Source organism: Elephas maximus, chromosome 3 (genome assembly GCF_024166365.1).
Source record: "Elephas maximus indicus isolate mEleMax1 chromosome 3, mEleMax1 primary haplotype, whole genome shotgun sequence".
In the NCBI taxonomy this organism is placed as follows: Eukaryota; Metazoa; Chordata; class Mammalia; order Proboscidea; family Elephantidae; genus Elephas; species Elephas maximus.
The window spans coordinates 126,078,240-126,103,329 of NC_064821.1; the positions used below are offsets into that span (position 1 = coordinate 126,078,240).

General features: G+C 39.3%; 1 protein-coding gene across 1 annotated transcript in view; it reads left to right on the forward strand.

The window, feature by feature from the left end:
• The window catches only part of GIPC2 (GIPC PDZ domain containing family member 2), a 104,307-nt gene that overhangs the window by 53,427 nt on the left and 25,790 nt on the right, over positions 1-25,090 (forward strand). Inside the window, exons 2-3 of the mRNA XM_049879589.1 lie at positions 4,190-4,375; positions 11,555-11,735. Coding sequence (XP_049735546.1) covers positions 4,190-4,375; positions 11,555-11,735 — 367 coding nt within the window. The remainder of the gene's footprint in view (positions 1-4,189; positions 4,376-11,554; positions 11,736-25,090) is intronic.

A 25,090-nucleotide genomic window follows, 5' to 3' on the forward strand; every position in this document is an offset into this window, starting at 1 on the left:
TATGGATTCAGCTCAGGTGTCCAGGTAGTTGGTCACCAAGTGTGTGGTATAGGCTCTCATCTACAGTCTTAGACAAGTGGGGGTGATTGGTGTAGGCACAGGTATATGGCTGTAGTAGGGGGTCACACGCTGAACAAGACAGTGGACTGACATCCACCTCTGAGTATCTGTGAGGAAAGTGTGCCCCTGATCCCTAGAGAGCATATGTGGGTGGGTTTTGCAGATGGACTATGGGCTCCCAGTGCTGTTGGCTGTAAGGACTGGGAGGCATCACTTAACCTTGGACCCCCATCAATGGTGGGTATATGGCATGGGCGAAGCCACCAGTTCTCAGGCCCCTGATATGGATAGGTGAGGACCCTGCTTAATACGGAGAGTGGTATCAAATGTTACGAACCTGCCTCTCCACCATGTAGCTGAAACAATTGAAGTTAGACTTCAGGTATATACACTGTTGTACTGTGTTAATGAGGGCCTATGCTATTAAAACAGGCCTACACATGTCTACGCAGGGGTGAAAGGCATTCAAAGGCTGTGGACCACTTGTGCCTGTGCCTAGGCAAAGGCCCTGTTTCTGCCCTGAGTTCCCAGCTTAGGGAAGCCAGCAGATTTTTCTTTTTTTGTCCCGTTTGTTAATTTATTCCTTCTCCGAGGCTGGGAGGATGGCTTAGGGCGCACAATAGGTCTTACTTCCAGCCCAGCTAAAGTGGCTATTTCTGAAGCCGGCTTGGGACCCAGTGCAGAACAGGGAGGGGTCAGTTAAATGAGAGAGAATTTTTTCCAAAGGGGTATTTTTTTGGTCTGCGTGGTAGATTAGATGCACGTATTTATCTTTTGACGAGAGTGCCGCTTTTTGCTGATTCTGGAGGCATGAGTGAACTCTCCGTCACTCGGTCTCTCCCGATGTGGAAAACACATCCCGAACAACACTGCATGGTTCACTATACTTGTGCCTGAGGATCTGGCCTGCAGGGTGCCGGTTCCCACTGGGTCTGATCTGGCCACTTCTCGCTGCTTCTGAACCATCTCTCTCTCCCCATGTGACTCATTCTGATTCTTGAACTTTGCCTTTGATGTTCAGGGCTCCTAGATTGTCATATATAATCGATTCACTTGTTTTTTCAGGTTCTTTTTGTAAGAGGGACCACTGGAAGCATCTGACTACTCTGCCATCTTGACCCCGCCTCCCAGACTTTAGTACTTTTATGTAACTCTATCAATTTCATGGGGTCCCAGGATGGCACAAATGGTTAAGCCAGTTGGCTGCTAACTGAAAAGTTGCAGGTTTGAGTCTATCCGGAGGTACCTTGGAAGAAAGACCTGGTGATCCTCTCATGAAAAATCCACCATTAAAAATCCTGTAGAGCACAGTTCTACTCTGACACATGTGGGGTCCCCATGAGTCGACATCGACTTGATGACAATTTTTTTTTTAAAATCTTCTTTCGTCCGTGCTGAAAATTCTGATTCCCAGTGATATCAACATACTTACTCACTGTATCCCATAATATACACAGAACAGTATAATATGGTACTAGGGACATATAGTGAAATTATTGTTGAAGAGAGGTTCATGTGAACCCATGCTTTTTTCTTTCTCTCATTGATTTTTCACAGTTCAGTTAATTCCAGCCCAGGAAATACTGCTCATCTCTCTACCCACTTTGAGCCTCAGTTGTACTGAAATACCAGGAACAATTTGCTATACCACATGGGCCTTTCTGAAAAGCTGTTTTCGTTGGCTGGAATGTCTTCCCCCTTTTCCTTTACTCAGCTGAATCCTGCGTAAGATTCAGGAACGGGTGTCATCTCCTGAAAGCTTTCCCTGAACAATCGAAGTTGGATCAGCTACCTTTTAGATGCTTGCTTTTCAGGCTCCTGTGAAGCCATGTGCGTATTTCTGCTCTAGAGCTTATGGCTTTGTACTAAAATGGTCTGTTCACGTGTTTGCTTCTCCCTGTAAATTGTGAGTCAAGGACGGGTGATGTGTCTTATTTATCATTGAATCTTTAGTCTCTGGTTCAAAACCTGGCTTGCATACTAGACATGTTATTTTACAAAGCCCTTTCAATTCAGACCCATTTAGATAAGGCCTAAAAAGCAGTTCAAAAAGTAGTAACTGCACCCAGTTTCTGAACTTCATGACTTATGGATACGTTAAGGCTCAAGGTTTGAATGACAGTTGGGAATGGTTTAAAACTGAGAGAGAGAGAGAGAGATGGTTGAGAGTGAGGGCTGAAGACACGGGTGGAGGAAGGGCTAGCAATACTTGCAGCAAATATTATTTAATAATAAAAAAAATTTAAAAAGTTTTATTTAGCAACAACCATATTAAGATGTTCTTTAAGGTGCTCAATAGATGTTTGTTGAACTTAATCATTTAACCAGTGACATGTTCTCAACCTTCCTCTCCTCATCCTCTTCTGTAGTTTTCTATTTGGGCTCCGCAATTACTCAAGTTACAGTTGACAAGCTTAAGAGTAGCACTGCGAGTTTTAGTAAAATGAGTCATATTTTTGAAGGAAAATTAGCCTAAATCACGATTTGGTAAACATAAGAAATTCCTTTAAAATCTCTTGTGGAGATTTTTCGTGGTTCCAGTTTCTTTTTGTTTTGTTTCTGCCACCATGTGATTTTGGACAAATTGCTTTTTAAGATCTCTAGACCGCTGTTACCTCTTTTTTTTTTTTTTTAAATTAAGGGATTGGATTAATTAATCTTTAAGGTCCATGTTAAGGAGCCCTAGTAGCACAGTTGTTAAAGCAGTCGGCTACTAACAGAAAGGTAGCAGTTTGAACCCACCAGCTGACCCACAGGAGAAGGATGTGGCAGTCTGCTTCCGAAAGATTTACAGCCTTTGAAGCTCAATGGAGAAGTTTTACTCTGTCCTTTAGGGTCACTATGAGTCAGAATCGACTTAACGGCAACGGGCTTTGGGTTTAAGGTCCATTTTAGGTTTAAAACACTTTTACTGTAACTTCTCGCTAATTAAATTGCTTTTCTCAAGCACTAGAATTTAAGATAAATAAAATTTTCCTTATGTTTTAAAAAAGCAATGACCAGTTTTTAAAGATAACCTTGTCTATATTTTCACTGTAGTATTGTATCATGATTTTACCTTTGGGAATGCAACATTTTATTTCAGTGTTGTAAATGGTATGTAACACAGAAGTTTAAGCCTCTTTGATGTTGCTGAATCCTGGCTCTGACAAGTACTGGCTTTGTGACCTTAGGCAAATTACTTGATCTTGCTAGGTTTCAATTTCCTATTGCTAAGTAAAGTAGAAGGCCCGTGAAAAAGAGGAAGACCCTCAACAAGTTGTATTGATGCAGTGACTAAAACAGTGGGCTCAAACAAAGCAACAATTGTGAGGATGGCACGGGACTGGGCAACATTTTGTTCTGTTATACATATGTTGTTATGAATCAGAACTGACTTAATGGCACCTAGCAACAGCAAGATGAGGATAATAATGTACTTTATAAATTTATTGTGAGGATTAGATGAGATAATAAATATGTAAAGTGCTTAACACAAAGCCTGGCCTATAGGAAACAATACATGCTACCCATTGCCATCAAGTCAATCCCGACTCATAGCGACCCTTACAGGACAGAGTAGAACTGTTCCATAGGGTTTCTGAGGCTGTAATCTTTATGAATGCAGACTGCCGCTTCTTTCTTCTATGGAGTGGCTGGTGGGTTTGAACTGCTGACTTTTTGGCTGACAACTGAGCGCTTAACCATTGTACCACCAGAACTCCCCAATGCATGTTACTTAATGTTATTAAAAGGAGCCGTGGTGGTGCAGTGGTTAAGTGCTCGGCTGCTAACTGAAAGGGAAGAGGTTCGAACCCACCAGCTACTCCACAGGAGAGAGGTGTGGCAGTTTGTTTATATAAGAAACCCTCTGGGGCAATTCTACCCTGTACTGTAGTGTCGCTCTGAGTTGAAATCTACTTGACAGCAAGAAGTTTTTTTTGTTGTTGTTGTTTGGTTTTAATGTTATTAAAAGAAAATATGTCCCAGATTCTTCCTAACCAACATGTAAACACATTTTATGATATAACCACTTACATCATAAATTGGGTGCTGTTTCATTCACTAAATATTTATTGAATAAATTAATTAATGACCAGAATATTTTCCTGAGGGAAAGTGACCTTAATTTTTTTTTTTCTTTTTGCAGATTTTGTACTGTACTTTAAATACACCAAAAGTTGACATGAGAAGACTCTTAGGAGTACAAATAGGCCTTGAAGATTTCATATTTGCCCATGTGAAAGGAATTAAAAAAGAAGTAAATGTATATAAATCTGAGGATTCACTTGGTCTCACCATTACAGATAATGGCATTGGGTGTGCTTTTATAAAGGTAAGTTTAAGAAAAACAAAATAGAACTGTGTGACCTAACTGAGAGTAACATTTAAGAAAAGCTACCATGTCAAAGAAAGTTAGAAATGGTCTCAAGAGTAAGAGCCCCTCAGCAGCAAGGGATGGACTGGTAATGTTTCACTTTCATCTTAAAATGTTTCTAATATATCATATCTGTTCATCATCTTACTGACTTTCTTCCCTTCAGTTTAAACTTCCTCTAGGATTTAGAATTTATTGAAAAGAAAAGTCTGGTCTTGGTCCCATATAAGCTCTTGCAGTTTATTAACATCTGATGGCTTCCTTGCTGATTTCCATTCATTTAGGATTATTTCCAACTGCATATATTTTTGGTTAAACCTTATTTATTTCTTTAAAAATGCTCTTCAAAATTATCTGAACCAAAAAATTCCTTTTTTAAAATGTAAACATCAGTATAGAGCTGTAAAGGCAAGGAAAAGAAGTTTGGAAATGGTGTGAAAAATTGTGAGAATTGAGGAGTGGTAAAAAGAAACACAGGCTTACCTCTTAACAATAACAGTTGTATTATTGTAATAAGTAGTTGTAATAATAACAACAGCTAACATATCAAGTACTCACCAGGTACTAAGAACTTTGCTTATGTTTTCTCATTTAATCCTTGGCAATAATTCTTTTTGGTTTGTACTGTGCTTTCTTTTTTTCATTTTTTGTCCAGGTGTAACAGATGGTTAAAAGGCACAGATTAAAAAAAAAAAATTTACTTATTTTGTTGTTCAGAATATATACAACAAAACATACACCAATTCGACATTTTTACACAGACAATTCAGTGACATTGATTACGTTCTTTGAGTTGTGCTACCATTTTCATTCTCCTTTTCTGGGTTGTTCCATCCTCATTAACATAAACTTACTGCCCCCTAAATTTCCTATCTAATCTTTCAAGTTAAAATGCACAAATTTTTAATGTACAGCTCAATAAATGTTTACATACACACATCTGTATAACCAATACCCAAATGAAGGTTTAGAACATTTCCACCACCCCGAAGGCTCCCTTTTGTCCCTTGCCTGTCAATCCTCTTCACCCTCCAAAGATACCACTATCTGACCTCCATCACCAGAGTTTCACTTGCTCATCTGTGTATAAGTGGAAGCATGCATTATGTGCCCTAGTGTTTCTGGCTTTTTTTTACTCAGCATTATGTCTGTGAGATTTATCCCAGGGTAGATGGCACTAGTTTTTTTTTTTTTTTTAGATACTATTAGCAACCCCTCTTTGGCAGATGCAGAATCAGGGCCGGGAAGGTCAAGTAACTTGCTCAAAGTGACACAACTGGACAAATTCAGAATTTGAATCCAAGTGATCTGACTCCAAAACCAGCATTCCTAACCACTTAACTAAGAATTAGTGCTAAACTTCATGACACAGAGCAAGTTTCGTGCCTTTTTTTATCCAGATTCCTAATTTGCTTCTGCATTGTCATCATTGAAGAAACTGTCTTGGGAAAGTTATCTGCTTAACTGTAAATGGTGCTTTATTTAACTTCCCACTTGATAAATTGGCTATTTTTAGCTCAGCAAAAGATTTGACTGTGCTGAAGGTTGAGAGGGTGACCAAATGGAAAATCCGAGAGTTGGGAAAGTCATGTGGGATTATCCAAGGGAAGCTCAGGACATGAGGCACATGCAGCAATGCCTTTCTAATGTTAGCAGAGAAGGGCTTGGAAGTTTTCAAACATACGTGGATTTTCTAGATCTTGTCCTCTGATGTTTAAAGCTTGTGTTTCTTTTTTTTTTTTTTAATGCTGTGTGAGACATGTACCTGCCGCAGAGTACTAGTCACTATCCCTCTGGAGACAGGGAGCATGTTGGCAAAGGAGAAAGTGGAGCATATGCCAAACTGCCAACATGCGGTTCTACTTAGAAGAGAATTGAATATCATACTGTATACAAGATTGATACCATCAAAAAAAAATTTTGGAAATAATTTCAAAATTATGGAAAAGTTGCAATAATAGTACAAAGAACCCCTTATCCAGATTCACCAGTTTTTTACCATTTTGTAATGCTGGCTTTAAATACCAAGCTGTGGTATTTTCAATTGTCTTATATGCATCTGAAAGCTAGACTGTGAATAAGGAAGACTGAAGAAGAATTGATGCCTTTGAATTATGGTGTTGGCAAAGAATATTGAATATACCATGGACTGCCAGAAGAACGAACAAATCTGTCTTGGAAGAAGTGTAGCCAGAATGCTCCTTAGAAGGGTAGATGGCGATACTTTACATAATATACTTTGGATGTGTTATCAGGAGGGGCCAGTCCATGAAGAATGGACGTCATGCTTGGTAAAGCAGAGGGTCAGCAAAAAAGAGGAAAATCCTCAGCGAGATGGATTTACACAGTGGCTTCAACAATGGGCTCAAACATAGCAACGATTGTGAAGATGGCATAGGATCAGGCAGTGTTTTGTTTTGTCGTACATGGGGTTGCTATGAGTTGGAACCGACTCTATGGCACCTAACAACAAAAGTAACAGCAGCAAAGCAACTGCAAGGATGGAAATGTAGGAGGCCAAGAGGACAGGGGACCCATAGCTTGAATTTATGAACAGAGGGATATAAAGTAGGAATAGAAGTGATTATCTAAGAAAATAGGTAATGTCTAAGATCTAGAGAGCATGATGTAGATGAGGAACAGCTTCAGCAGAAATAACAAAAATAACTCAGAGAAGTTTCTCAGTTCAAAGGTGATAGATCATTTTGGATAGCTCTACCCCAAACGCTGCCTTGGAGTCAGAAGACTTTGGGTTCTAGACCTGACCTTTTCTTTCTTTTTTTAACTAGCCGTTTGATCCTGGTAGTTAGGTATGTCTGATTCTGAGTGTTTTGTGGAAAGGGCATGATATTTTATAATTATACCACCCCAGTCTGAGACCCAGTTTTGTTGTTTAGTAGTTGTGCTATTTTGGTCAAGCCATCATTGTCCCTTGATTTTCTCATTCATTAAATGGAATATCAAATATTCCAGTGTTTAAGTACGCAGCTGCTAACCAAAAGGTAGTGATTCAAACCCACCAGCCACTCCACACGAGAAAGATGTGGCAGTCTGCTTCCATAAAGATCATATCCTTGGGAGACCTATGGATCAGTTTTGCCCTGTCCTACAGGGTCCCTATAAGTCAGAATCGATTAGATGGCAAGGATTTTAGGGTTGTTGTGAGGATTAAATGATATAACTGTTTACAATATTTAGAATTGTTATATGAATGTTAATTTATTATTATGAACAAGGTTTGGGAATAGTGTTGGAATAATTTCTTTTATAAGGATCAGCACAAAGTTGGTTCCTATGAGGCAGAGGTCAAAGATGTCCCAAATGCCCAACTTTTCCAAGCTGCTGTACCACTCCATCATCACTAACAACTACTCCCTCTCCTCTCAGTATTCTCCCTTCTTTGGGTTCCCTAATTTGCTTCAGCGTCTCACAGAACTCATAAACCAGTGTAAAGGAATGGCTCACACGGTTGTGGAGGCTAGCAAGTCCCAAACTTTTGGGTCAAGCGTAGGCTTTTCCTGGCCCTCAGTCACTGCCCAGAGACACTCAGCTCTTTTGCTCCATGGACTGGAAAGCCCACTGTGCCATCTCTTGCCAGTCTCTCTTTCCTTAGTGGTTGTGGGCTCTTCTCTTTCCTGCCTCCAGGGTGGCTCATTTCAAGCCCAGTGGGATGGTAAAACTGACCAATCACCTTAGTGGGCAACAATTACCCTGTCACACTGTCCCACCCAATTATGTGGGTGGGAGTTATAAGACCATGGCTAGAAAGGCCACACGAAAAGCAATCCATTACACCACAAAGGGTCAACAGCATATATTTAAAAATTGTGGTAATGACTGCATGACATATGGCTCAAACAACCACTGTGCCTTGTGCTCAAAGTTTTGAGGAGGGCAGGATGCCATACTAGAGCTCTGCCAATGTCTGTGATGAGAAGATAGAGTTCTATAAATATATGGGATGAACGCATTGGAAGATACTATAATAATAATCTGAAATGGCTGGGAACCTTTAGGGATGATCTGAAATGGTTGGGAACCTTTAGGTTTGTTTAATGTTGTAAAGTCTGTCTACCAAAAAACATTTAGTAAAAAGTCCTTTCTGCCCTATGCAGTGTTAAATTGGAAAACCAGGTAAGAGAAAGTTCATAAATGTTAATAGAGAATGATATAAGTGACCTAGTAAATATATAGAATTAATTCATCTCTTTTAACCCTTTGTTCCTGAGTACCATGTTTAGCAATATTATTAATCTCTAACAAGTTATGGGAGCCCTGGTGGCACAGTGGTTAAGAACTACAGCTGCTAACCAAAAGGTCGGCAGTTTGAATCCACCAGTCACTCCTTGGAAACCCTATGGGGCAGTTCTACTCTGTCCTGTAGGGTTGCTATGAGCTGGAATCAACTTGAGGGCAATGTTTTTTTGTTTCTTTAAGCAAGTTATGAAATGATTATCAAAGTACATTAGATTTCAGAAACTTAATTGCTACTTCATGCTTTATTCTATACACTTAGAAGAGTAAGGCTCAGGAAGCCCACAGAATGTATATTCAAATTTTTCGACTTTGCCTCTATGTCTAGTTCATTTTACGATGCTCTTCTCTAGGTTTCTTATATCATCTTGTCTCTCATCCCAGATCCTCATCTGCTGCCTCTGATAATACATGCTTTGACTTTTCTCTTGCCCATCTGGATCCTTGCCCTGCTGCCTGTTCTGACTTCTGGTAACTGCCTTTCTTTCCTGTGCCTGGACACCCTTCTGGTGACTTCTGTGACTACTCATAGGCCTAGGCAACTCTAGGTTCCTGTTACTCTGCCCTTTTATTCACTGATAAGGTTCATACATGTCTTTAAAGTCTTTCATTTTATTAATTCTATATAATTCTTATTTTAAATAAAATTATAACAAGTCCAACTCACAGGAACCCTATAGGACAGAGTAGAACTGTCCCATACAGTTTCCAAGGAGCGCCTGGTGGAACCGAACTGCCGACCTTCTGGTTAGCAGCCACAGCACTTAACTACTGCGTCACCAGGGTTTCCATATAATTCTTACTTTAAATAAAATTATAACAGTCTTAGAAATGGAAAGTATTATGTAGCTGGGCACTGAAATTTGTACAGTATAGTAAATTAAAGAATAAATTGGAATACAACTTATTGTATTGGAATACAAATTAAGAAAAACATCAAATATAGACTTTTTTGAATTCCCTTAATGGCTTAGGAATGGTTATGTAACAGAGTACTTAATAGAGAATTCTTATCTTTTTTTCTTTAGACACAAGTCTTTCATTTGACCTTGTTTATTTTTCTGACAGTGTAGTAACTCCAGTTGTACTAGTGGTATGTTGTGGTTACCATTATTTGTTTCTGTTAGGTATATAAGGCTAATACAGGTTTATAATAATGTCAGATTTTGAAAGCCATGGTTTCCTTGCTTTATAATTAACTCTTAGTGGTGATAAAATAATATGTTCTGTTTGAAATGGCATAATTGTGTCATTTGCGTAAAGCAATGACATAACAGTTACCATGGCAATGAACACAGAAATATTCTTAAAATTTTGGAGTAAAAAGAAATGAACTATGAGTTTCGGCATATAATAACTTAAAAATTTAAAAGGTGACTAACATTTCCAGTTAAGTGTCTTAGAACTTTTTTTTTCCTGATAATATTATGATGGAGATGCTTAGGTACGTGAGATCAGTTTGTCTTATAACTCCCAGACAGAAGGATCACCTTGCTGATTCAGAAGCAAGGTGGAGAATATGTTTAATTTTATTACACATTAGCAGCAACCCCTAGTATTTCTATCTGTTCATCCCTGTGAAGTATCCTGTGACTCCTAAGGCAGGTTGTTGCCTTCATGTTGCCCAACTCCTCACTACTGTGGAAGAGCTTGTAGATCCTTCTGTAGGGCGGTTATTCCTGCAGTGTTTCCTGGAGTTCTTATCCCAAAGGTCCTTTCAGAAATTTTTGGTGCTGTCTTGGTGAGTTAGGCCTTATTTTGAGACTTTACACTTTGGATGTGGTGTACAGAAGTAAGAAAAATTTAAGAAAGATCAACTTGAAGTTTCTCCTTGAGTTCTAAGTTGTCCTCATCTACATAAATAAAAAATGATAACATAAAATCACCCTTTCTGGCTCCTAAAATGGTAACCACACCTATCTCTTGTTAGGTATCAGTCTTAGCTAAGGTTTACCATTCTTTGAGTCTTTGCATTTGTAGTTGAGGTTTTGGAAAACGTAGCCAGTAGGAAAAACTCAACCTCTATTCTTATGTAATGCGCCTCATGTTGAAGTGATTCAAAGATCATTTATGGGAGGATTTTTCCATGGCAAGCATTGTGCTAGGTGCAGGGCATACAATAGTGAATGACCCCAAGGATAACACAGTTAAGGATAACACAGTTTAGTAATGGAGACTGGGAAATAAATGAACAATTGCAGTATAGTATGTTGAGCCTAGGAGTCCCTGGGTGGTGCAGCAGTTAAGCACTTGGCTACTAGCCAAAATGTTGGTGGTTCGAACCTACCTAGAGGCACCTTAGAAGACAGCCCTGGCAATCTGCTTCTGAAAGATCACAGCCTTGAAAATCCTATGGAGCCGTTCTACTGTGCACACATGGGGTTGCCATGAGTCGGAATCTACTTGATGGCAACTAACAACAATAAATGTTGAACTTCAGCAAGTTACTTGATCTTCCCCAGCCTTGATTTTTCTCACCTGTGACATGAGAGTCTCATAAAGGTTGTTAAAATTAAATGAAAAAAAAAAAAAAAATGAGATAGCAAATGTAAAGTGCTTAGCTTAGAGCGCAGCACAAGTAGAAAAAGTACTGTAGCACACGAGAGATGCGCCTTGCCCTGTTTGGGGAGGGAGGTTGGGGAATGTCAGGGAAAGCTTTACAGCGGAGGCGGGACCAAGATGGAGGTTGAATTCTGAATAATAAGGAAGAGGAAGAGATGGAGGTAAGATGGTTGTCTTTTGTTTCTTAGTCTTCCATCTTTAACAGAGCCTTGAACTGCATTGTTAATATGTCAGTACATTGTATACAGTACACTATGAGCATGAAAAGTAATGTTATATGGTTCTATTTTATATTAGGTGTAATAGTTAATTTTCTTTCAGGGTATCAAAGATGGTAGCCTTATTGACTCAGTTAAAACAATCTGTGTGGGAGATCATATCGAATCCATAAATGGAGAAAATATCGTTGGATGGCGTCATTATGATGTTGCTAAGAAGTTAAAGGAATTAAAAAAAGAGGAGCTGTTTACCTTGAAGTTAATAGAACCTAAGAAGGCATTTGGTGAGTGTATGTGTGTCTTTCTCTCTGTATGTGGAATGTTTCCATCTCTGGCTTATCTTTCTGAGGGAAATGTGTGTTGTGGTGCCACATGCCATTAGTGTAGCTCCTTATCTAACATATCAGGAACACAGAAAATGATGGACCCAAACAAAAATGCTTATAAGGAAAAGAACTATTAAAGAAAGACAAAGGTAAAAGGACTTGCCTTATACAGGATGTTTTCTAAAAAAAAAAATTTGGAATCAAGAAGTCCATCATCTAGTGGCTTTGAATTTGGTGTGCCTGTTCTACCCTCTAAGAACAACACAGTGTATTTCACTCATGTTGCTGAGCAGTGCAATTGTTGATTGAGCTCTTGACACCATAATAACTGCCTTTCATGGACCTCAACAACAAAAATTTTAGTTACGCGTGGAATTGGTATTTAAAATAATTATCTATTTTAAAGACTTCCTTAACTGATAGTTTTCCTTCACTGGCTTTTAAATTGGGCAGCATGGGATGGTATGAAATTACTTCATCTTTGGTGTGACATCTATACTTGCCTAGGTTTAGCCATGGCAGCTGTATCCCAACTGTTGTTCAAACCCCTAGGGCCATTTCCTCCACAGGAAAATGTGCCAGCCTCTCTCTCACTACCCAGCACTATTTCAATGAGCACAGATAATGGCCTAGTGCTCATCAGTGTTAAAATATCTTCAGCAGGATCATTCCAGGCCTGCCATTACTCATCCACAACCCCACCCACCCTATGTTCTTCCCTCTGCTCACAGAAATAAATATTCCTTATACAGTAAAGCCTGCAAAAACTGGAACCCGTGTAAGGCAGAAACCTGTCAGAGAAGGAAAACTCAAACATTTTCCACTAAAAAGAGAGACAGGAAAGTGATAAGACTGCACCCTGTCAAAGGCGGAAAACTTGCGAGACCTGGAAGAACAAGGCAGTCCCACTGAGTTCCAGCTCTCACAGTAGTTTGTTTCTAATAGGGTTTCTCATGGCAGTTAATAAAAATGAAGGACGAATGGAGAGGGTCTGGGGAAATCACAGTTTTCTCTCCTTTAGCAAGCAAGGAACAGACCCTCACCATAAAGAATTGAAAATTTTTCTCTGCTTCCAAATGATTCAGTGCCATTTAGTAGAAATACAGTATAGCTTATATTACCTCTGGGAGACAAAGTTTCACAGAAGATGTAAGAAAAGGATGCCTTATATTAGTGCTGCTCCTGGAGGGACCACTCTAGGAACCAGTGCTATTGACCCAAGGTTGTGAGAGATCTCACATGGGAAGACGGACAGAGCTCAGGATTCTGTCCAGCAGCTCCCTCTGAAATGGCTGAGTTTGATAACCCAAGTCCCCAGGTATTGCAGAGTATCAACTGATAGTGTAGGCTGTTTGAAATAAATATTCTTATTTTAACTGTTTGTATCATTCTCTTAGTGCAACTCAAGAAATATAATTTCTTTGCACGTTTATCTCCACCACATAATTTAATTCCTAGAGTCGGTACTTTTCCAGTTTTTCCTTGTCTGTCTGTACAAAGTTGCTGATACACCTTGACTTGGATGTCAGGTTGATAATAGTCTTGGATGTCATACAGGCCATTGTATTTAGCCACTACTGTTCCATGATTGGAAACCCTGGGGGCGTAGCGGTTAAGTGCTACAGCTGGTAACCAAGAGGTCGGCAGTTCAAATCCTCCAGGCGATCCTTGGAAACTCTATGAGGGCAGTTCTACTCTGTCTGATAGGGTTGCTATGAGTCAGAATCTACTCGATGGCAGTGGGTTTGGTTTTTGGTTTGGTTCCATGATTGAAGTCCCTGGCTGGTGCAAATGGTTCATGTACACATCTGCTAACTGAAAGATTGGAGGTTCGTGTCTACCCAGAGGTACTCAGAAGAAGGCTTGGCAATTTACTTCCAAAAAAATCAATCACTGAAAACCTTATGGAGCACAGTTCTACTCTGACACACTTGGAGTCACTGTGAGTAGGGATTGATTTGATGGCAACTGGTTAGTACTAGCTAATTCTATGATTAGATTTTTTTCCTTCAACATTAGGGGCACATGTGTGGATGGTTGATGTAGTCCCTTGCCTTATAGATCTGGCTACTGTTGAACCTGCTCTTTGTTGCCTCCCATGAATTCCATGGGCATGTTGAGAGGACACTAGGTTAGATTTTTCTAATGGGGATATTATTTTATCATCCTAAATGCTGGTGGTGATGTGGGTTAGGAGGCTAGGAGACTGCTTTTGAAGTAATAATAGGATTTTATTTGCCAAAGTTTGTAGGACAGTTCAACTCAGGCTGTTGGTCTATATACATTTCCACTCTGGGTTGATCCTTGACTCTAGGCCCTAGCCTGGGTGGGGGGAGGGGGGCCTCTCTTAGAAGTAGGCTTTGGTGCTCTGCCCATTTTCCAGCCCTAATTTTGCTGTTTATTTTTTGCCTCTGGGATAAAGGCAAAGCTAACTTGTCCCTCATACCCTAGCTTCATCCCAGCCCTTAGCTCTTTTTCAGGGAGGGAGTATGTATCAGAAGATACTTGGGGAATCAGGCTTCCTCCAATTCTCCTGGCTTCTCTTGGTCCTAATCTTTTCTTTTGCGGTGTTTCCTTCCTTCCTTGTGTTTTCTAGATTATCTTTGGCTTGGGGCCAAGAATTCAGATTTTATAGTTAATGATTATTCGACTCTCTGTCATCTTGGATTGCTACCAGGAGAAAGGGCCAAACTAAGTGAGGCACAATTTTATTCTCTCTGTATTCAGACTTTAGCTGAAGCTAAGTTATTTCCAGGATCTTACCAAAAGTTGCCAGGAATGGTCAATACACACCAGTATTTTGATATCTTCCTAAAGATTTAGGCTGGGGAGGCATGTGAACTATGTCCCAAAATACAAGAGGGAATAGTGTAAAATAACTGTTTTGCAACTGCATAATAAGGATTATGAACACAAATTCTCATCAGTGGATAGGAGAACCCTTACTGCCTGCTCCCATTTCCTTATTTTAGGTCCACCATTAGCCACACCCAACTTCCAGAGACCACAATGTGTGTCAAGATTCTTGACTGAGAGCAACAGAATAAAATTGGCTAATTTAAGGAAAAATGAATTTATTGGAAGATTACCATGTGAGTCAGAAACCAGGATAGAATTGGCCTTGAGAAGGTCAGGATCTAAGTCCATTCCAGGGACATGTGTACCAGGAACCCTTCATGGTACTGACTTAATTGACTCCCTCCAATTATTTTCTGTCTTCATGTCACTCCACTCAATATTTAAATTCCTGGAAGAGAGGAGGGAGATGATTAGGTCATGTGCCAATCTTGATAGTGAGGAAGGCAGGCTACGTGATTGATACCAAAACAAACCAAACCAAATCCATTGCCGTTGAGTCAATTCCGATTCATAACAACCCTACAGGACAGAGTAGAACTGCCCTATAATTATTTCCAAGGAGCAACTAGTGGATTTGAACTGCCGACCTTTTGGTTAGTAGACGTAGCTCCCAACCAATGCAACACCAGGGCTCCAAATGATTGTTAGGCCCGCCCAAAATCACACCTAACAGTGAAGGTAGGAAAAATGTAGAAGATGTCCATTTTGTCAACTCTCCCAAGCTGTTACACCTTGTTCTACAGGCAGAGAAGTATTGGTTTTCTCTTGATTCTGAATCTGACTCTAGCCATGCATGATAGCTTTCAGTCTAGTTGTATCAGGATGGATACAGTTGATTTTAGGTGTCTGGCCTTAAGGGGTTTATTTTTCTGCTATGTGTTGGGTGCCATATAGATAGGTATTTGGCAGTATATTACCTACAGACCATGATACAATGGAACTTTCTTTCAGGGAAAGAGAAAAGCCACGTTTTTCTTGGTGTTGGCCATTAGATTTGGAGGGGGCCACAGTTCCAAAGCTTCTGGACTGTACTTCAGGAAAGGACCTTCATTTATGTACCACACAAATATTTATTGAGGATCTTCTGTGTTCCAGATAACTCTGTAAGATACAGAGGACACTAAGAAAGAAGACTAAGCTATAGCTCCTGTCTTTTGAGGAGTGCACGGTCTAGTGGGAGGCCAGTAGGGAAGAAGAAATTACAGAACAAGTTATTTGATTATGGGAGTAGATTTTGGGCTCCCTAATTTTTTTTTTTTAACAATCTAGAAGGTGATTATTGGGTATCTTAGCAGTTCAATGGCTTTGGGCAGATGGCAAGAACATATTGATATGTTTTCATTCAACAGACATTTATCAAACAATTAGTATATTCTGGTCTTACTGTGGTAGTTGCTTGGGATAATAAATCATCGTTTATTGAGAGTTTACTATATACCATCACCATGCTACATGCTTGGTTCAAAGATGAATAAGATCAAGTTTTGCCCTCAACAAGTTTATGTCTACTGAAAGGACATGGATAAGAAAAGAAGTAGATCCAATAAAAGGTACTAAAATATATAAAAGGTGCTAAAATATAGCAGTGGTAAAAAAATGGGAGGCATCAAATCTACTTAAGAAGTTCAAGAAAAGCTCCCCAGAGAGGAAATTTTAGCTGAATCTTGAAAGATGAGTTGGTGCTTGCTAGGTGGACAAATTGGGGAAAGTTGTTTAGAGAGCGAGAACACAATGATCAAAGGTGCATAGGTATGGAACAGCATGATATATTTGGGAATACCATGTAAGTCATTGTGATTAGAATAGAGGTTATGATGGCGGTGTGACAGGAGATGAAGCTGAAGAGTAGATAGGGACCAAACTATCAAGTGCCCTCTATATAAAGGTAAAGAGTAGCAATGGAAAACCATTGAAGGTGTTTAGGTAGGGGAGTAACATGATGAGACTTTGATTTTAGAAAGATATTTTGGACACTGTGTCAGATGAAGGGGTGGAATATGAGATGGAGGTCAGGTGATCCATAAAGATTCTATTATGCTAATCTAGGAGAAAGAAGATGAAGGCCTGAATTAAGGCAGTACCAGTGGGTATGGAGAGAAGGAAATGATTCTGAGGGATAGACAGTGGTGTGCGGGAACCATTTGTGCACATCTCTTCCCAACTCACATTCAATAGCTTCAGGCTGGTTACTTGAAATTGGCTATGGTAGAGGTATTTACACTGCAGAAATAGGCAAACACTGCAAACAGGGCTCTTTTCCCCTGGAGATCTGATTGTTAAACGTTTACTTGAATACCACCCAATGCTAAGAAGATATAATTGGTTACCCACTGAGTGTAGAGGCAAAGGAAAGAAAGATTGCAAATGAATACCCACAGATTTGTGGCTTAGGTAAAGGCTGGAGTGTGGTGCCATTCTTTGAGATAAGGAATATTGGAAAATAAGTAGATTTGAGTGAGGAGATAGGAAAGAGAGATTATAACTATAATTTTTGACACTGTGAGTTTGAAATCTGTGGGACAGTTCAGTTGTACATGTGTAAAAGGTGGGTGAGTATTGGAAATTAGGGTTTAGAAAGCTGGATTTATGAGTCATTAGTTTTTCAAACTAGTGGGTCTCAACCAGTGTGTTCAGAACATGAAGCAGAATAGAATAGAAAATATCATAGTGCTTTGTGTGTAGTAAGGGTATTGTTTCAGTTACATATATACGTGTATTTCAGTTTTATATATATGTTTGTGTATATTTATGTATATATTTCTTAATGTGGGTCATAGTAAAAAAAAAAAATGTGAAAGCCATTGGTTTAAATGACTCCCTTGTTGAAAATTTGTAGTTTAGTGGAAAAGCTACATACCTAACATGGTTTCTCCTAGTCAGCTGCTTTCTGATCCAAATTTTCCTTCTTCCAGCCATGAGTTGATGGCAACCTTCCCAGCCCTTATCAAGTATCAGCTGGAATGTCTCTAGTGATATTTTTTAGGGCATGGCTCACTTCCTTTCCCCTTTTGCCAATGAAAAGGAGCATGTCTCCACGATGAGATCAGCCCTGCAGAGTTTGCCCTGTAAACCTCAATTTTCCCAAAGCTATGAAAATCTGCTCTTCCATTTAAATGACTATGACCAGACTAGTCCAACTTGTTTGTTTCCTTATGAGGCCTTTTAATTGCAGAGAAATAACAATCAAATCCGTGATGCTTTGATTCAGTTTTTCCTACATGAGTCTCTCTACTTCATTTATCCTGAAGAACTTCTGTAATTTTTAATTGCAGCCCTTTATGGAAAGAAGTTTGCAGGGGGAGAACTGAAATATTTCTGTAAGTGTTTTAGCGGTTCAAAAGGAACTTAAAAGAAAAAGTTTATCTCCTAAAGCAGTTATAATCTTTCTTTGAGGTTAGATTTTGTAACAGATCTCTAAACTGTGTCTTCTTTTAGAGGGTTCATTTCTGTGCTATGTATCCACCAGAATAGGATGTTAAGTATGTGAAGGACCTCTTAGTCCTTTGAGTCATTCACAGCTGGAAAACTCGGACCTCATCTTTGTGATTCAGCTTAACTGATGCACTCATCTTTACAGGCTAAGCCTATTTCATATTAAGAGATAAACTTCAGCTTTTGACTTTCGTATGACTTTTTTGATAGACATTTCAAACATTTAAAAAATATTTAAAACAACTCTTAAAAAATATTCATACTATTTCTAGTGAAAAAGTTTCAACCAATAAATATTTATTGGGACTTTTTTATATATACTGAATTCTTCAGATATACTGGGGAATATAAAAAAAAGTTACAAGTGAGACAACAAAGCACAATAGTTAAGTATGTAGACTCTGCCATGTATTGGCTGTGTGATAATGTGACATTGGTGCATTACTTAACCTTTCTGTCCCGGGATTTCCTCATATAAAAGAGAAGATGATTGTAGTATCTACCACATCAGCCAGTTGTGAGGATTACAAAATGATTAAATACACGAAAAAAGCATAGAACAGTCCCTGGCACTTTGTAAGTGTTAAGGACTTATAATAGCTATTATTATTACTGTTATTATGAAGGTGTAGCCTTTTCTTTAAGGAGTAATTTTAGTAACAAGACAAATTCACATGAAACAGGAGTGCTCAGTGTAGGTGGGTTGGTGATTTGCAGTTATTTTTTGAGAACCCTGGTACTTTTCCAGATTCTGAAAGGACAAATGATAATAATGATATCACATCTCAGATAATGAAATATATTATGTATTGTAATGGTAGATGCCATTCACCTTTCTAAATACTGCCATTCACTTTTCTAAGCACTTTCTAAGTATCAACTCATTTAATTCTCTCAACCATCCAAAAAGATTAAGCAGTTTGCCCAGGGTTTTATAGCTAGTGAGTGACAGAGCTGGAATTCTAACCTGCATAGTCAGCCTCTGGAATTGGCTCTCTAACAACTGTTACAGATGAGTTAGTATACTTGCTGTCCCCCAGGAGCTTATAGTTTATATAAAGAGATGTAAGTTAAGACTCAAGAAATTCTATCGTTAATGATGATAACTATTATTTACTGGGTGCTTATTAGAAGTAATGTAGTGTAGTGGTTAAGGGCATAGACTATGAGTCAAACTGCCTGGGTTTGATTCCTCTGTCTGCTAGTTATTAGCTGTGTGATCTTGGGCTAGTTACTTAACCCCTTTGTGCCTGATGACTTATCCAGAAAGTGTTGTGAGGATTAGATTAGTTAATGTATGTAAAGTGCTTAGAATAGTGTTTGGCACATACCAAACCAAAAGCCTGTTGCTGTTGAGTTGATTCTGACTCATAGCAACCCTATAGGGCAGAGTAGAATGGCCCCATAGGGTTTCTAAGGAGCAGCTGGTGGATTGGAACTGCTGACCTTTTGGTTAGCAGCCAAACGCTTGACCAATGAGCCACTAGGGCCCCGCTTGGCACATAGTGCTACATGAATGTAAGCTTTTGCTACTGGGACTACTGCTATTATGGCTGGATTTAATCCTCATGATATTCCTGTGAGGGTTTTCTGGATAGGTAAACTGAGGTTTGGGCAGTTAAATAAATTGCATAGGTCACCCAGTGGTAGATGGGAAGTGCTGATATGCAGTCCTTTTTGCTTGCAAGACTTGTGCTCTTAAACATTCTGTGTTACTGCCTCCTTAGAACATAAGTCATAACTCAGACTGTGGTAAGTGCTGTAATACATATTTAAACAATGTACAATTCAGCTGAGAGGTGAATTGTCCAAGTTTAGGAGGGATTTTAAGGCTTGGAGAGTGTTGGGGGCAGGGAGAAGTGGTGAAGTTGGGAAAAACTTCCCTGAAGAGGAAAGTGTGGACAGGAAAGTATGGCACAGGTGGTCCCACCATTATCAGGGACCAGAATCCCTGTCATTCCCATGTAATTCCCTGTGAGGTGACAGGATGCCTGATAGGGTAATATAGGGATATTAGAGCAATCTGATGTGAAAGCGCCCCTGTGGACATGCTGACTTGTATATAGAGCTTCAGGGCAGGATCTATGATGGACTGAGCAGAACATCAGACTTCTGGATCCTGGAAGGAGGAGAGAGACTTCCAAAACAAAATCAAGGCCGAATTTCCTACCAAACTTGTAGAATAGGGGCTCAAAGTCGGATTCAGTTAGAAGTTTCTTATATCTGGCATTGTAAAATAAAAATTTAAATCCACTACTTGCAAACACAGTGCAATCTCATTCAAAATACCAACAGCATTCTTTAGCAAGATGGAAAAACTAATCATTAACTTTATATGAAAAGGAAAGAGGACCCGGATAAGAAAAGCACTATTGAAAAAGAAATTAAGTAGGAGACCTTGTACTACCTGACCTCAGAACCTACTGTACAGCTACAGTAATCAAAACAGCCTGGTACTGGTGCAATGACAGACACATTGATCAATGGAACAGAATCAAGAACCCAGATGTAAATCCATCCACCTACGGTCACCTCATCTTTGACAAAGGCCTAAAGTCCGTTAGATGAGGAAAAGATAGTCTTTTTAACAAATGGTGCTGGGAAAACTGGATGTCCGCTGTAAAAAAGTGAAACAGGACCCATACCTCACACCATACACAAAAACTAATTCAAAATGGATCAAGGACCTAAATATAAAACCCAAAACTACAAAGATCATAGAAGAAAAAATAAAGTCAATGCTAGAGGCCCTAATACATGACATAAATATGATACAAACCATAATTAACAATACACAAACACTAAAGATACGCTAGATAACCGGGATCTTCTAAAAATTAAACATGTATGCTCAAGAGAAGTGTGAAAAGAGAACCTACCGACTGGGAAAAAAAAATTGTCTTTGACGTACTTGACAAAGGTCTAATCTGTAAAATCTATAGGAAAATCCAGCACCTCTACAACGAAAAGACAAATAATCCAATTAAAAACATGGGCAAAAGATATGAAAAGACACTTCACCAAAGAAAATATTCAGTTGTCTAACAGACACATGAGGAAATGCTAGTGATCACTAGCCATTAGAGAAATGCAAATACGTGCAGTAAGACATATCTCACCCTGACATTACTGGCACGAATCAAAACAAACAGAAAATAACAAATGTTGGAGAAGCTGTGGGGAACTTGGAACTCTTACGTACTGCTGGTGGGAATGCAAAATGGTACAAACATTTTGGAAAACAATATGGCATTTCCTTAAAAAGCTAAGAATAGAAATACTGTACGATCCTGCAATCCCATTCCTAGGAATGTATCCTAGAGAAATAAGAGCCGTCACACAAATAGACATATGCACACCCATGTTCATTGCAGCATTATTCACAGTAGCAAAATGATGGAAACAACCTCAGAGCCCATCAACAGATGAATGGATAAACAAACTGTAGTACATACACACAATGGAATTCTCTCAACTATAAAGAATAACGATGAATCCGTGAAACATCTCACAACATGGGTGAATCTGGAGGGCATTATGCTAGTGAAATCAGTTAATCACAAATGGACAAATAGTGTATGAGACCACTATTATAAAAACTCATGAAAAGTTTTACACACAGAAAGAAACGATCTTTGATGGTTATGAAGGAGGGGAGGGGCGGGAAGGGAAAAACATTAATTAGACAATAGATAAGTGGTAGCTTTGTTGAAGGGTAAGACAGTACACAATACTGGGGAAGTCAGCACAGCTTGACCAAGGCAAGGTCATGGAAGTTTCATAGACACAGTACCATCATCTTGGCAGACATCTAGCTCAATTGTTATAGTTTATAAAGAAAATGTTCTACTTCCTACTAAGATGAGTAGTGCCTGGGGTCTTAAAAGCTTGTAAGTGGCCATCTAAGATACTCCACTGGTCCCACCCCATCTGGAGCAAGGGCGAATGAAGAAAACCAAAGACACAAGGGAGAGATGAATCCAAAGGACTAATGGACCACAACTACCACAGCCCCCACCAGACCAAGTCCAGCACAACTAGATGGTGCCCAGCTACCACCACCAACTACTCTGACAGGGGTCACAATAGAGAGTCCCAAACAGAGCTGGAGAAAAAGTAGAACAGAATTCTAACTCACAAAAAAAGATCAGATTTACTGGTCTGACAGAGACTGGAGAAACCCTGAGAGTATGGCCCCCAGATACCCTTTTAACTCAGTATTGAAGCCACGTCTGAGGTTCAGCCAAAGATTAGACAGGCCCATAAAACAATAATACATGTAGCTCAACCATGTATATGAGACTAAATGGGCACACCAGCCCAGGGGCAAGGATGAGAAGGCAGAGGGGGACAGGAAAGCTGGATGAATGAAAGTGGGGAACCAAGGGTCCAGAAGGGGAAAGTGTTGACATGTTGTGGGGTTGGCAACAATGTCTCAAAACAATGTGTATCATGGTTTAAGAAGAAACTCATTTGCTCTGTAAACCTTCATCCCAAGCACAATAAAAAAAATTTTTTTTAATCCACTACAGAAATTTAAATGGGTGCTCAGAGAAGGGAAAGATATGAGTAGGCTGGACTAGATGAGAAAGACTCCTAGAGAAGATTGCAGTTGAACTTGGCCTTGGAGGATAGAAAGGAAAATATAGACGTGGAAGGAGAATTTCAGTACCATGAAGAGCTTAGCCTTGCAGGGGCTGCAGCAAGTCAGGCTAGAAAAGCAGCTCAAGGCCGTATTAAGAGAAGCTCTGAAAACTGGGTAGGGAATCTGCAATTTCTTTAGTAGGTAATAGGGACTCATTTAGATATTGGAACTGAAGAATGACATGATGAAATTGATTTTTGGAAATCAAGCCTGGAAGACCAACGTGGGCTATATTTGATTAGAGAAGAAACCATGTAGGAGGTTTTTGCAACAGTCCAGGAATAAATGATAAGGGCTGGGGTTAGGAGGTGTGGTGGGTTAGGAGAAGCAGTGGTAATTAGGAGGATTTTAAAAAAAAAGCCTGAGTGGTATTGCAAAGAATGGAGGGTAGAATTTGATGAAGGGAATGAGGAGGATAGGAGAGTAGGCTTGGAAGGAGCAAATGTCACTCCCAAGATTTCATCTAGGAGCTGGGATAACAGTGATTCTGTAATTGGAAATGAAGCAGTAGGATATAGAAATGGTTTGGGGGAAAGTCAGGGAAGAGAAGATCAGTTTTAGATACATTGCATTTTCTCTGACAGTAGCACTGTTATTCGTGTAATTCTGGCAAAGTTTTGAAGTGCTCACAATGACAGATTTTTTTTGGGTAGTGCATGTCACTTAATCATCTTTTTGTGTAATAGAGTTCGTTTTGGTTTCCTTGTATCTAGCTAGACGTTGGTTTGGCATTTACCACAAAGGTACTGTAGGAGAAGATAAATGAAGAGTGAAGTTCTTTTGTGGCGTGTGGCAGAAGTGTTGGATGAATACCGAATGTGACTGATAAATGTGTTTTCAATTGAAAGATTCAGCTGGATATGTAAATATGTATTCTTTTCTACTCTAGTTTTAAACTTTCATTTAAAATATTTCTGGGCTCATATTTTTAATCTGAGAAAAGTGAAATTATTATAAACTTTAGTATAACTATTTATGATACAGAAAACTTTATAAGCTGTTTTTCCCAAGACCGTTATCCTAAACAATGACTGATTTCTTAGAACTGTAATGTGTTTTAAGAAGCATTTGGAATTCATGACAGGTAGATAACATTTTTAAACTGTTTTTAAGCTTAGTGCTTAAACTAGCAATGTGGGATGAAGGAATAAAAAATTATGCTAAAATGTAAACGGCTTCCTTTAATATGACTGAATAGTATGAATATAATGTACTTTATTAGGAAAACAGCAATTATACAGATAATATATATTCTGATCCAAGAGTATTTGTACAATGGGAATTGTCACGTAATTATAAGAAAATGGATCTAACAAATTATGCTCAAAATTTGGCCAGAGTATGTTCTTAGAAAAAGATAAGCAATTCCATTTAACATATAGGAAAATGTTTGTGATAAAGGAATGCACAGCTAAAATTTTAAATTTTGGGACCCAAGCTAGGTTTTCTGTCAACTCTTCTGAAAGCTGTGTGTGTGTGTGTGTGTGTGTGTGTGCGTTAGAGGTGGATGTGGGGAGACGATCATATAAGCTGTTTATGGACAGTGCCATTTGTGTATGTGCAAGCATGGAAAGGTCTTTCTGGATAGGTTGCTTCATAGTTTAGACACAGTATTAGTGAGGTGTTTTTCAGTCATAGTGGAAAACCATACCAAACTGCCTTAAGCACAAAAGAGTATCTTATAAATCAGTGGTTCATGAATGATGCTAGCATTAGCAAGACTCCATCTAGGAAAAAAAAAAAAATCAAATCAGTTGCCGTTGAGTCAATTCCAACTAATGTTGAACCCCATGTGCTTCAGCGTAGAACTGGCTCCATAGGGTTTTCATGGCTGTGACCTTTTGAAAGTAGATCAACAGGCCTTTCTTCTGAGGCACCTCTGGGCAAGCTCAAATCACCAACCTTTTGGTTAGTAGCCTAGCACTTAACTGCTTGAGCCATGCAGGGGCTCCCACATAATGTGATCCAAACCCAGTTTCTTGCCTTTTCTTTCTGCTCTGCTGCCCAAAGCATCATCTTCAGGATTCAGGTTCTCAAGGTGGCAGTCAGCAACTTCTGGGGCCATCTCCTTCCATATTCGCATAGAGAAGAATAGGAGGGTGCTCTTGTCTCAGAACTTCCAGCAAGAGTTCTGAGATTAATTCTGACTGTATCAGCTTAGGTCACATGCCCACCTCTGAAACAATCACCAGTGAAGAGGATCAGTTGGCTTGGCCCATTCGTATTTCCCACCCCTACAGCTGGGAGCAATCTGCTTCCCTGAATCACCAAACCAACCAAATCAATCAAACTCACTGCTGTCGAGTCTATTCTGACTCCTACTGACACTATAGGACAGAATAGAACTGCCCCGTAGGATTTAAAGGCTATAAGTCTT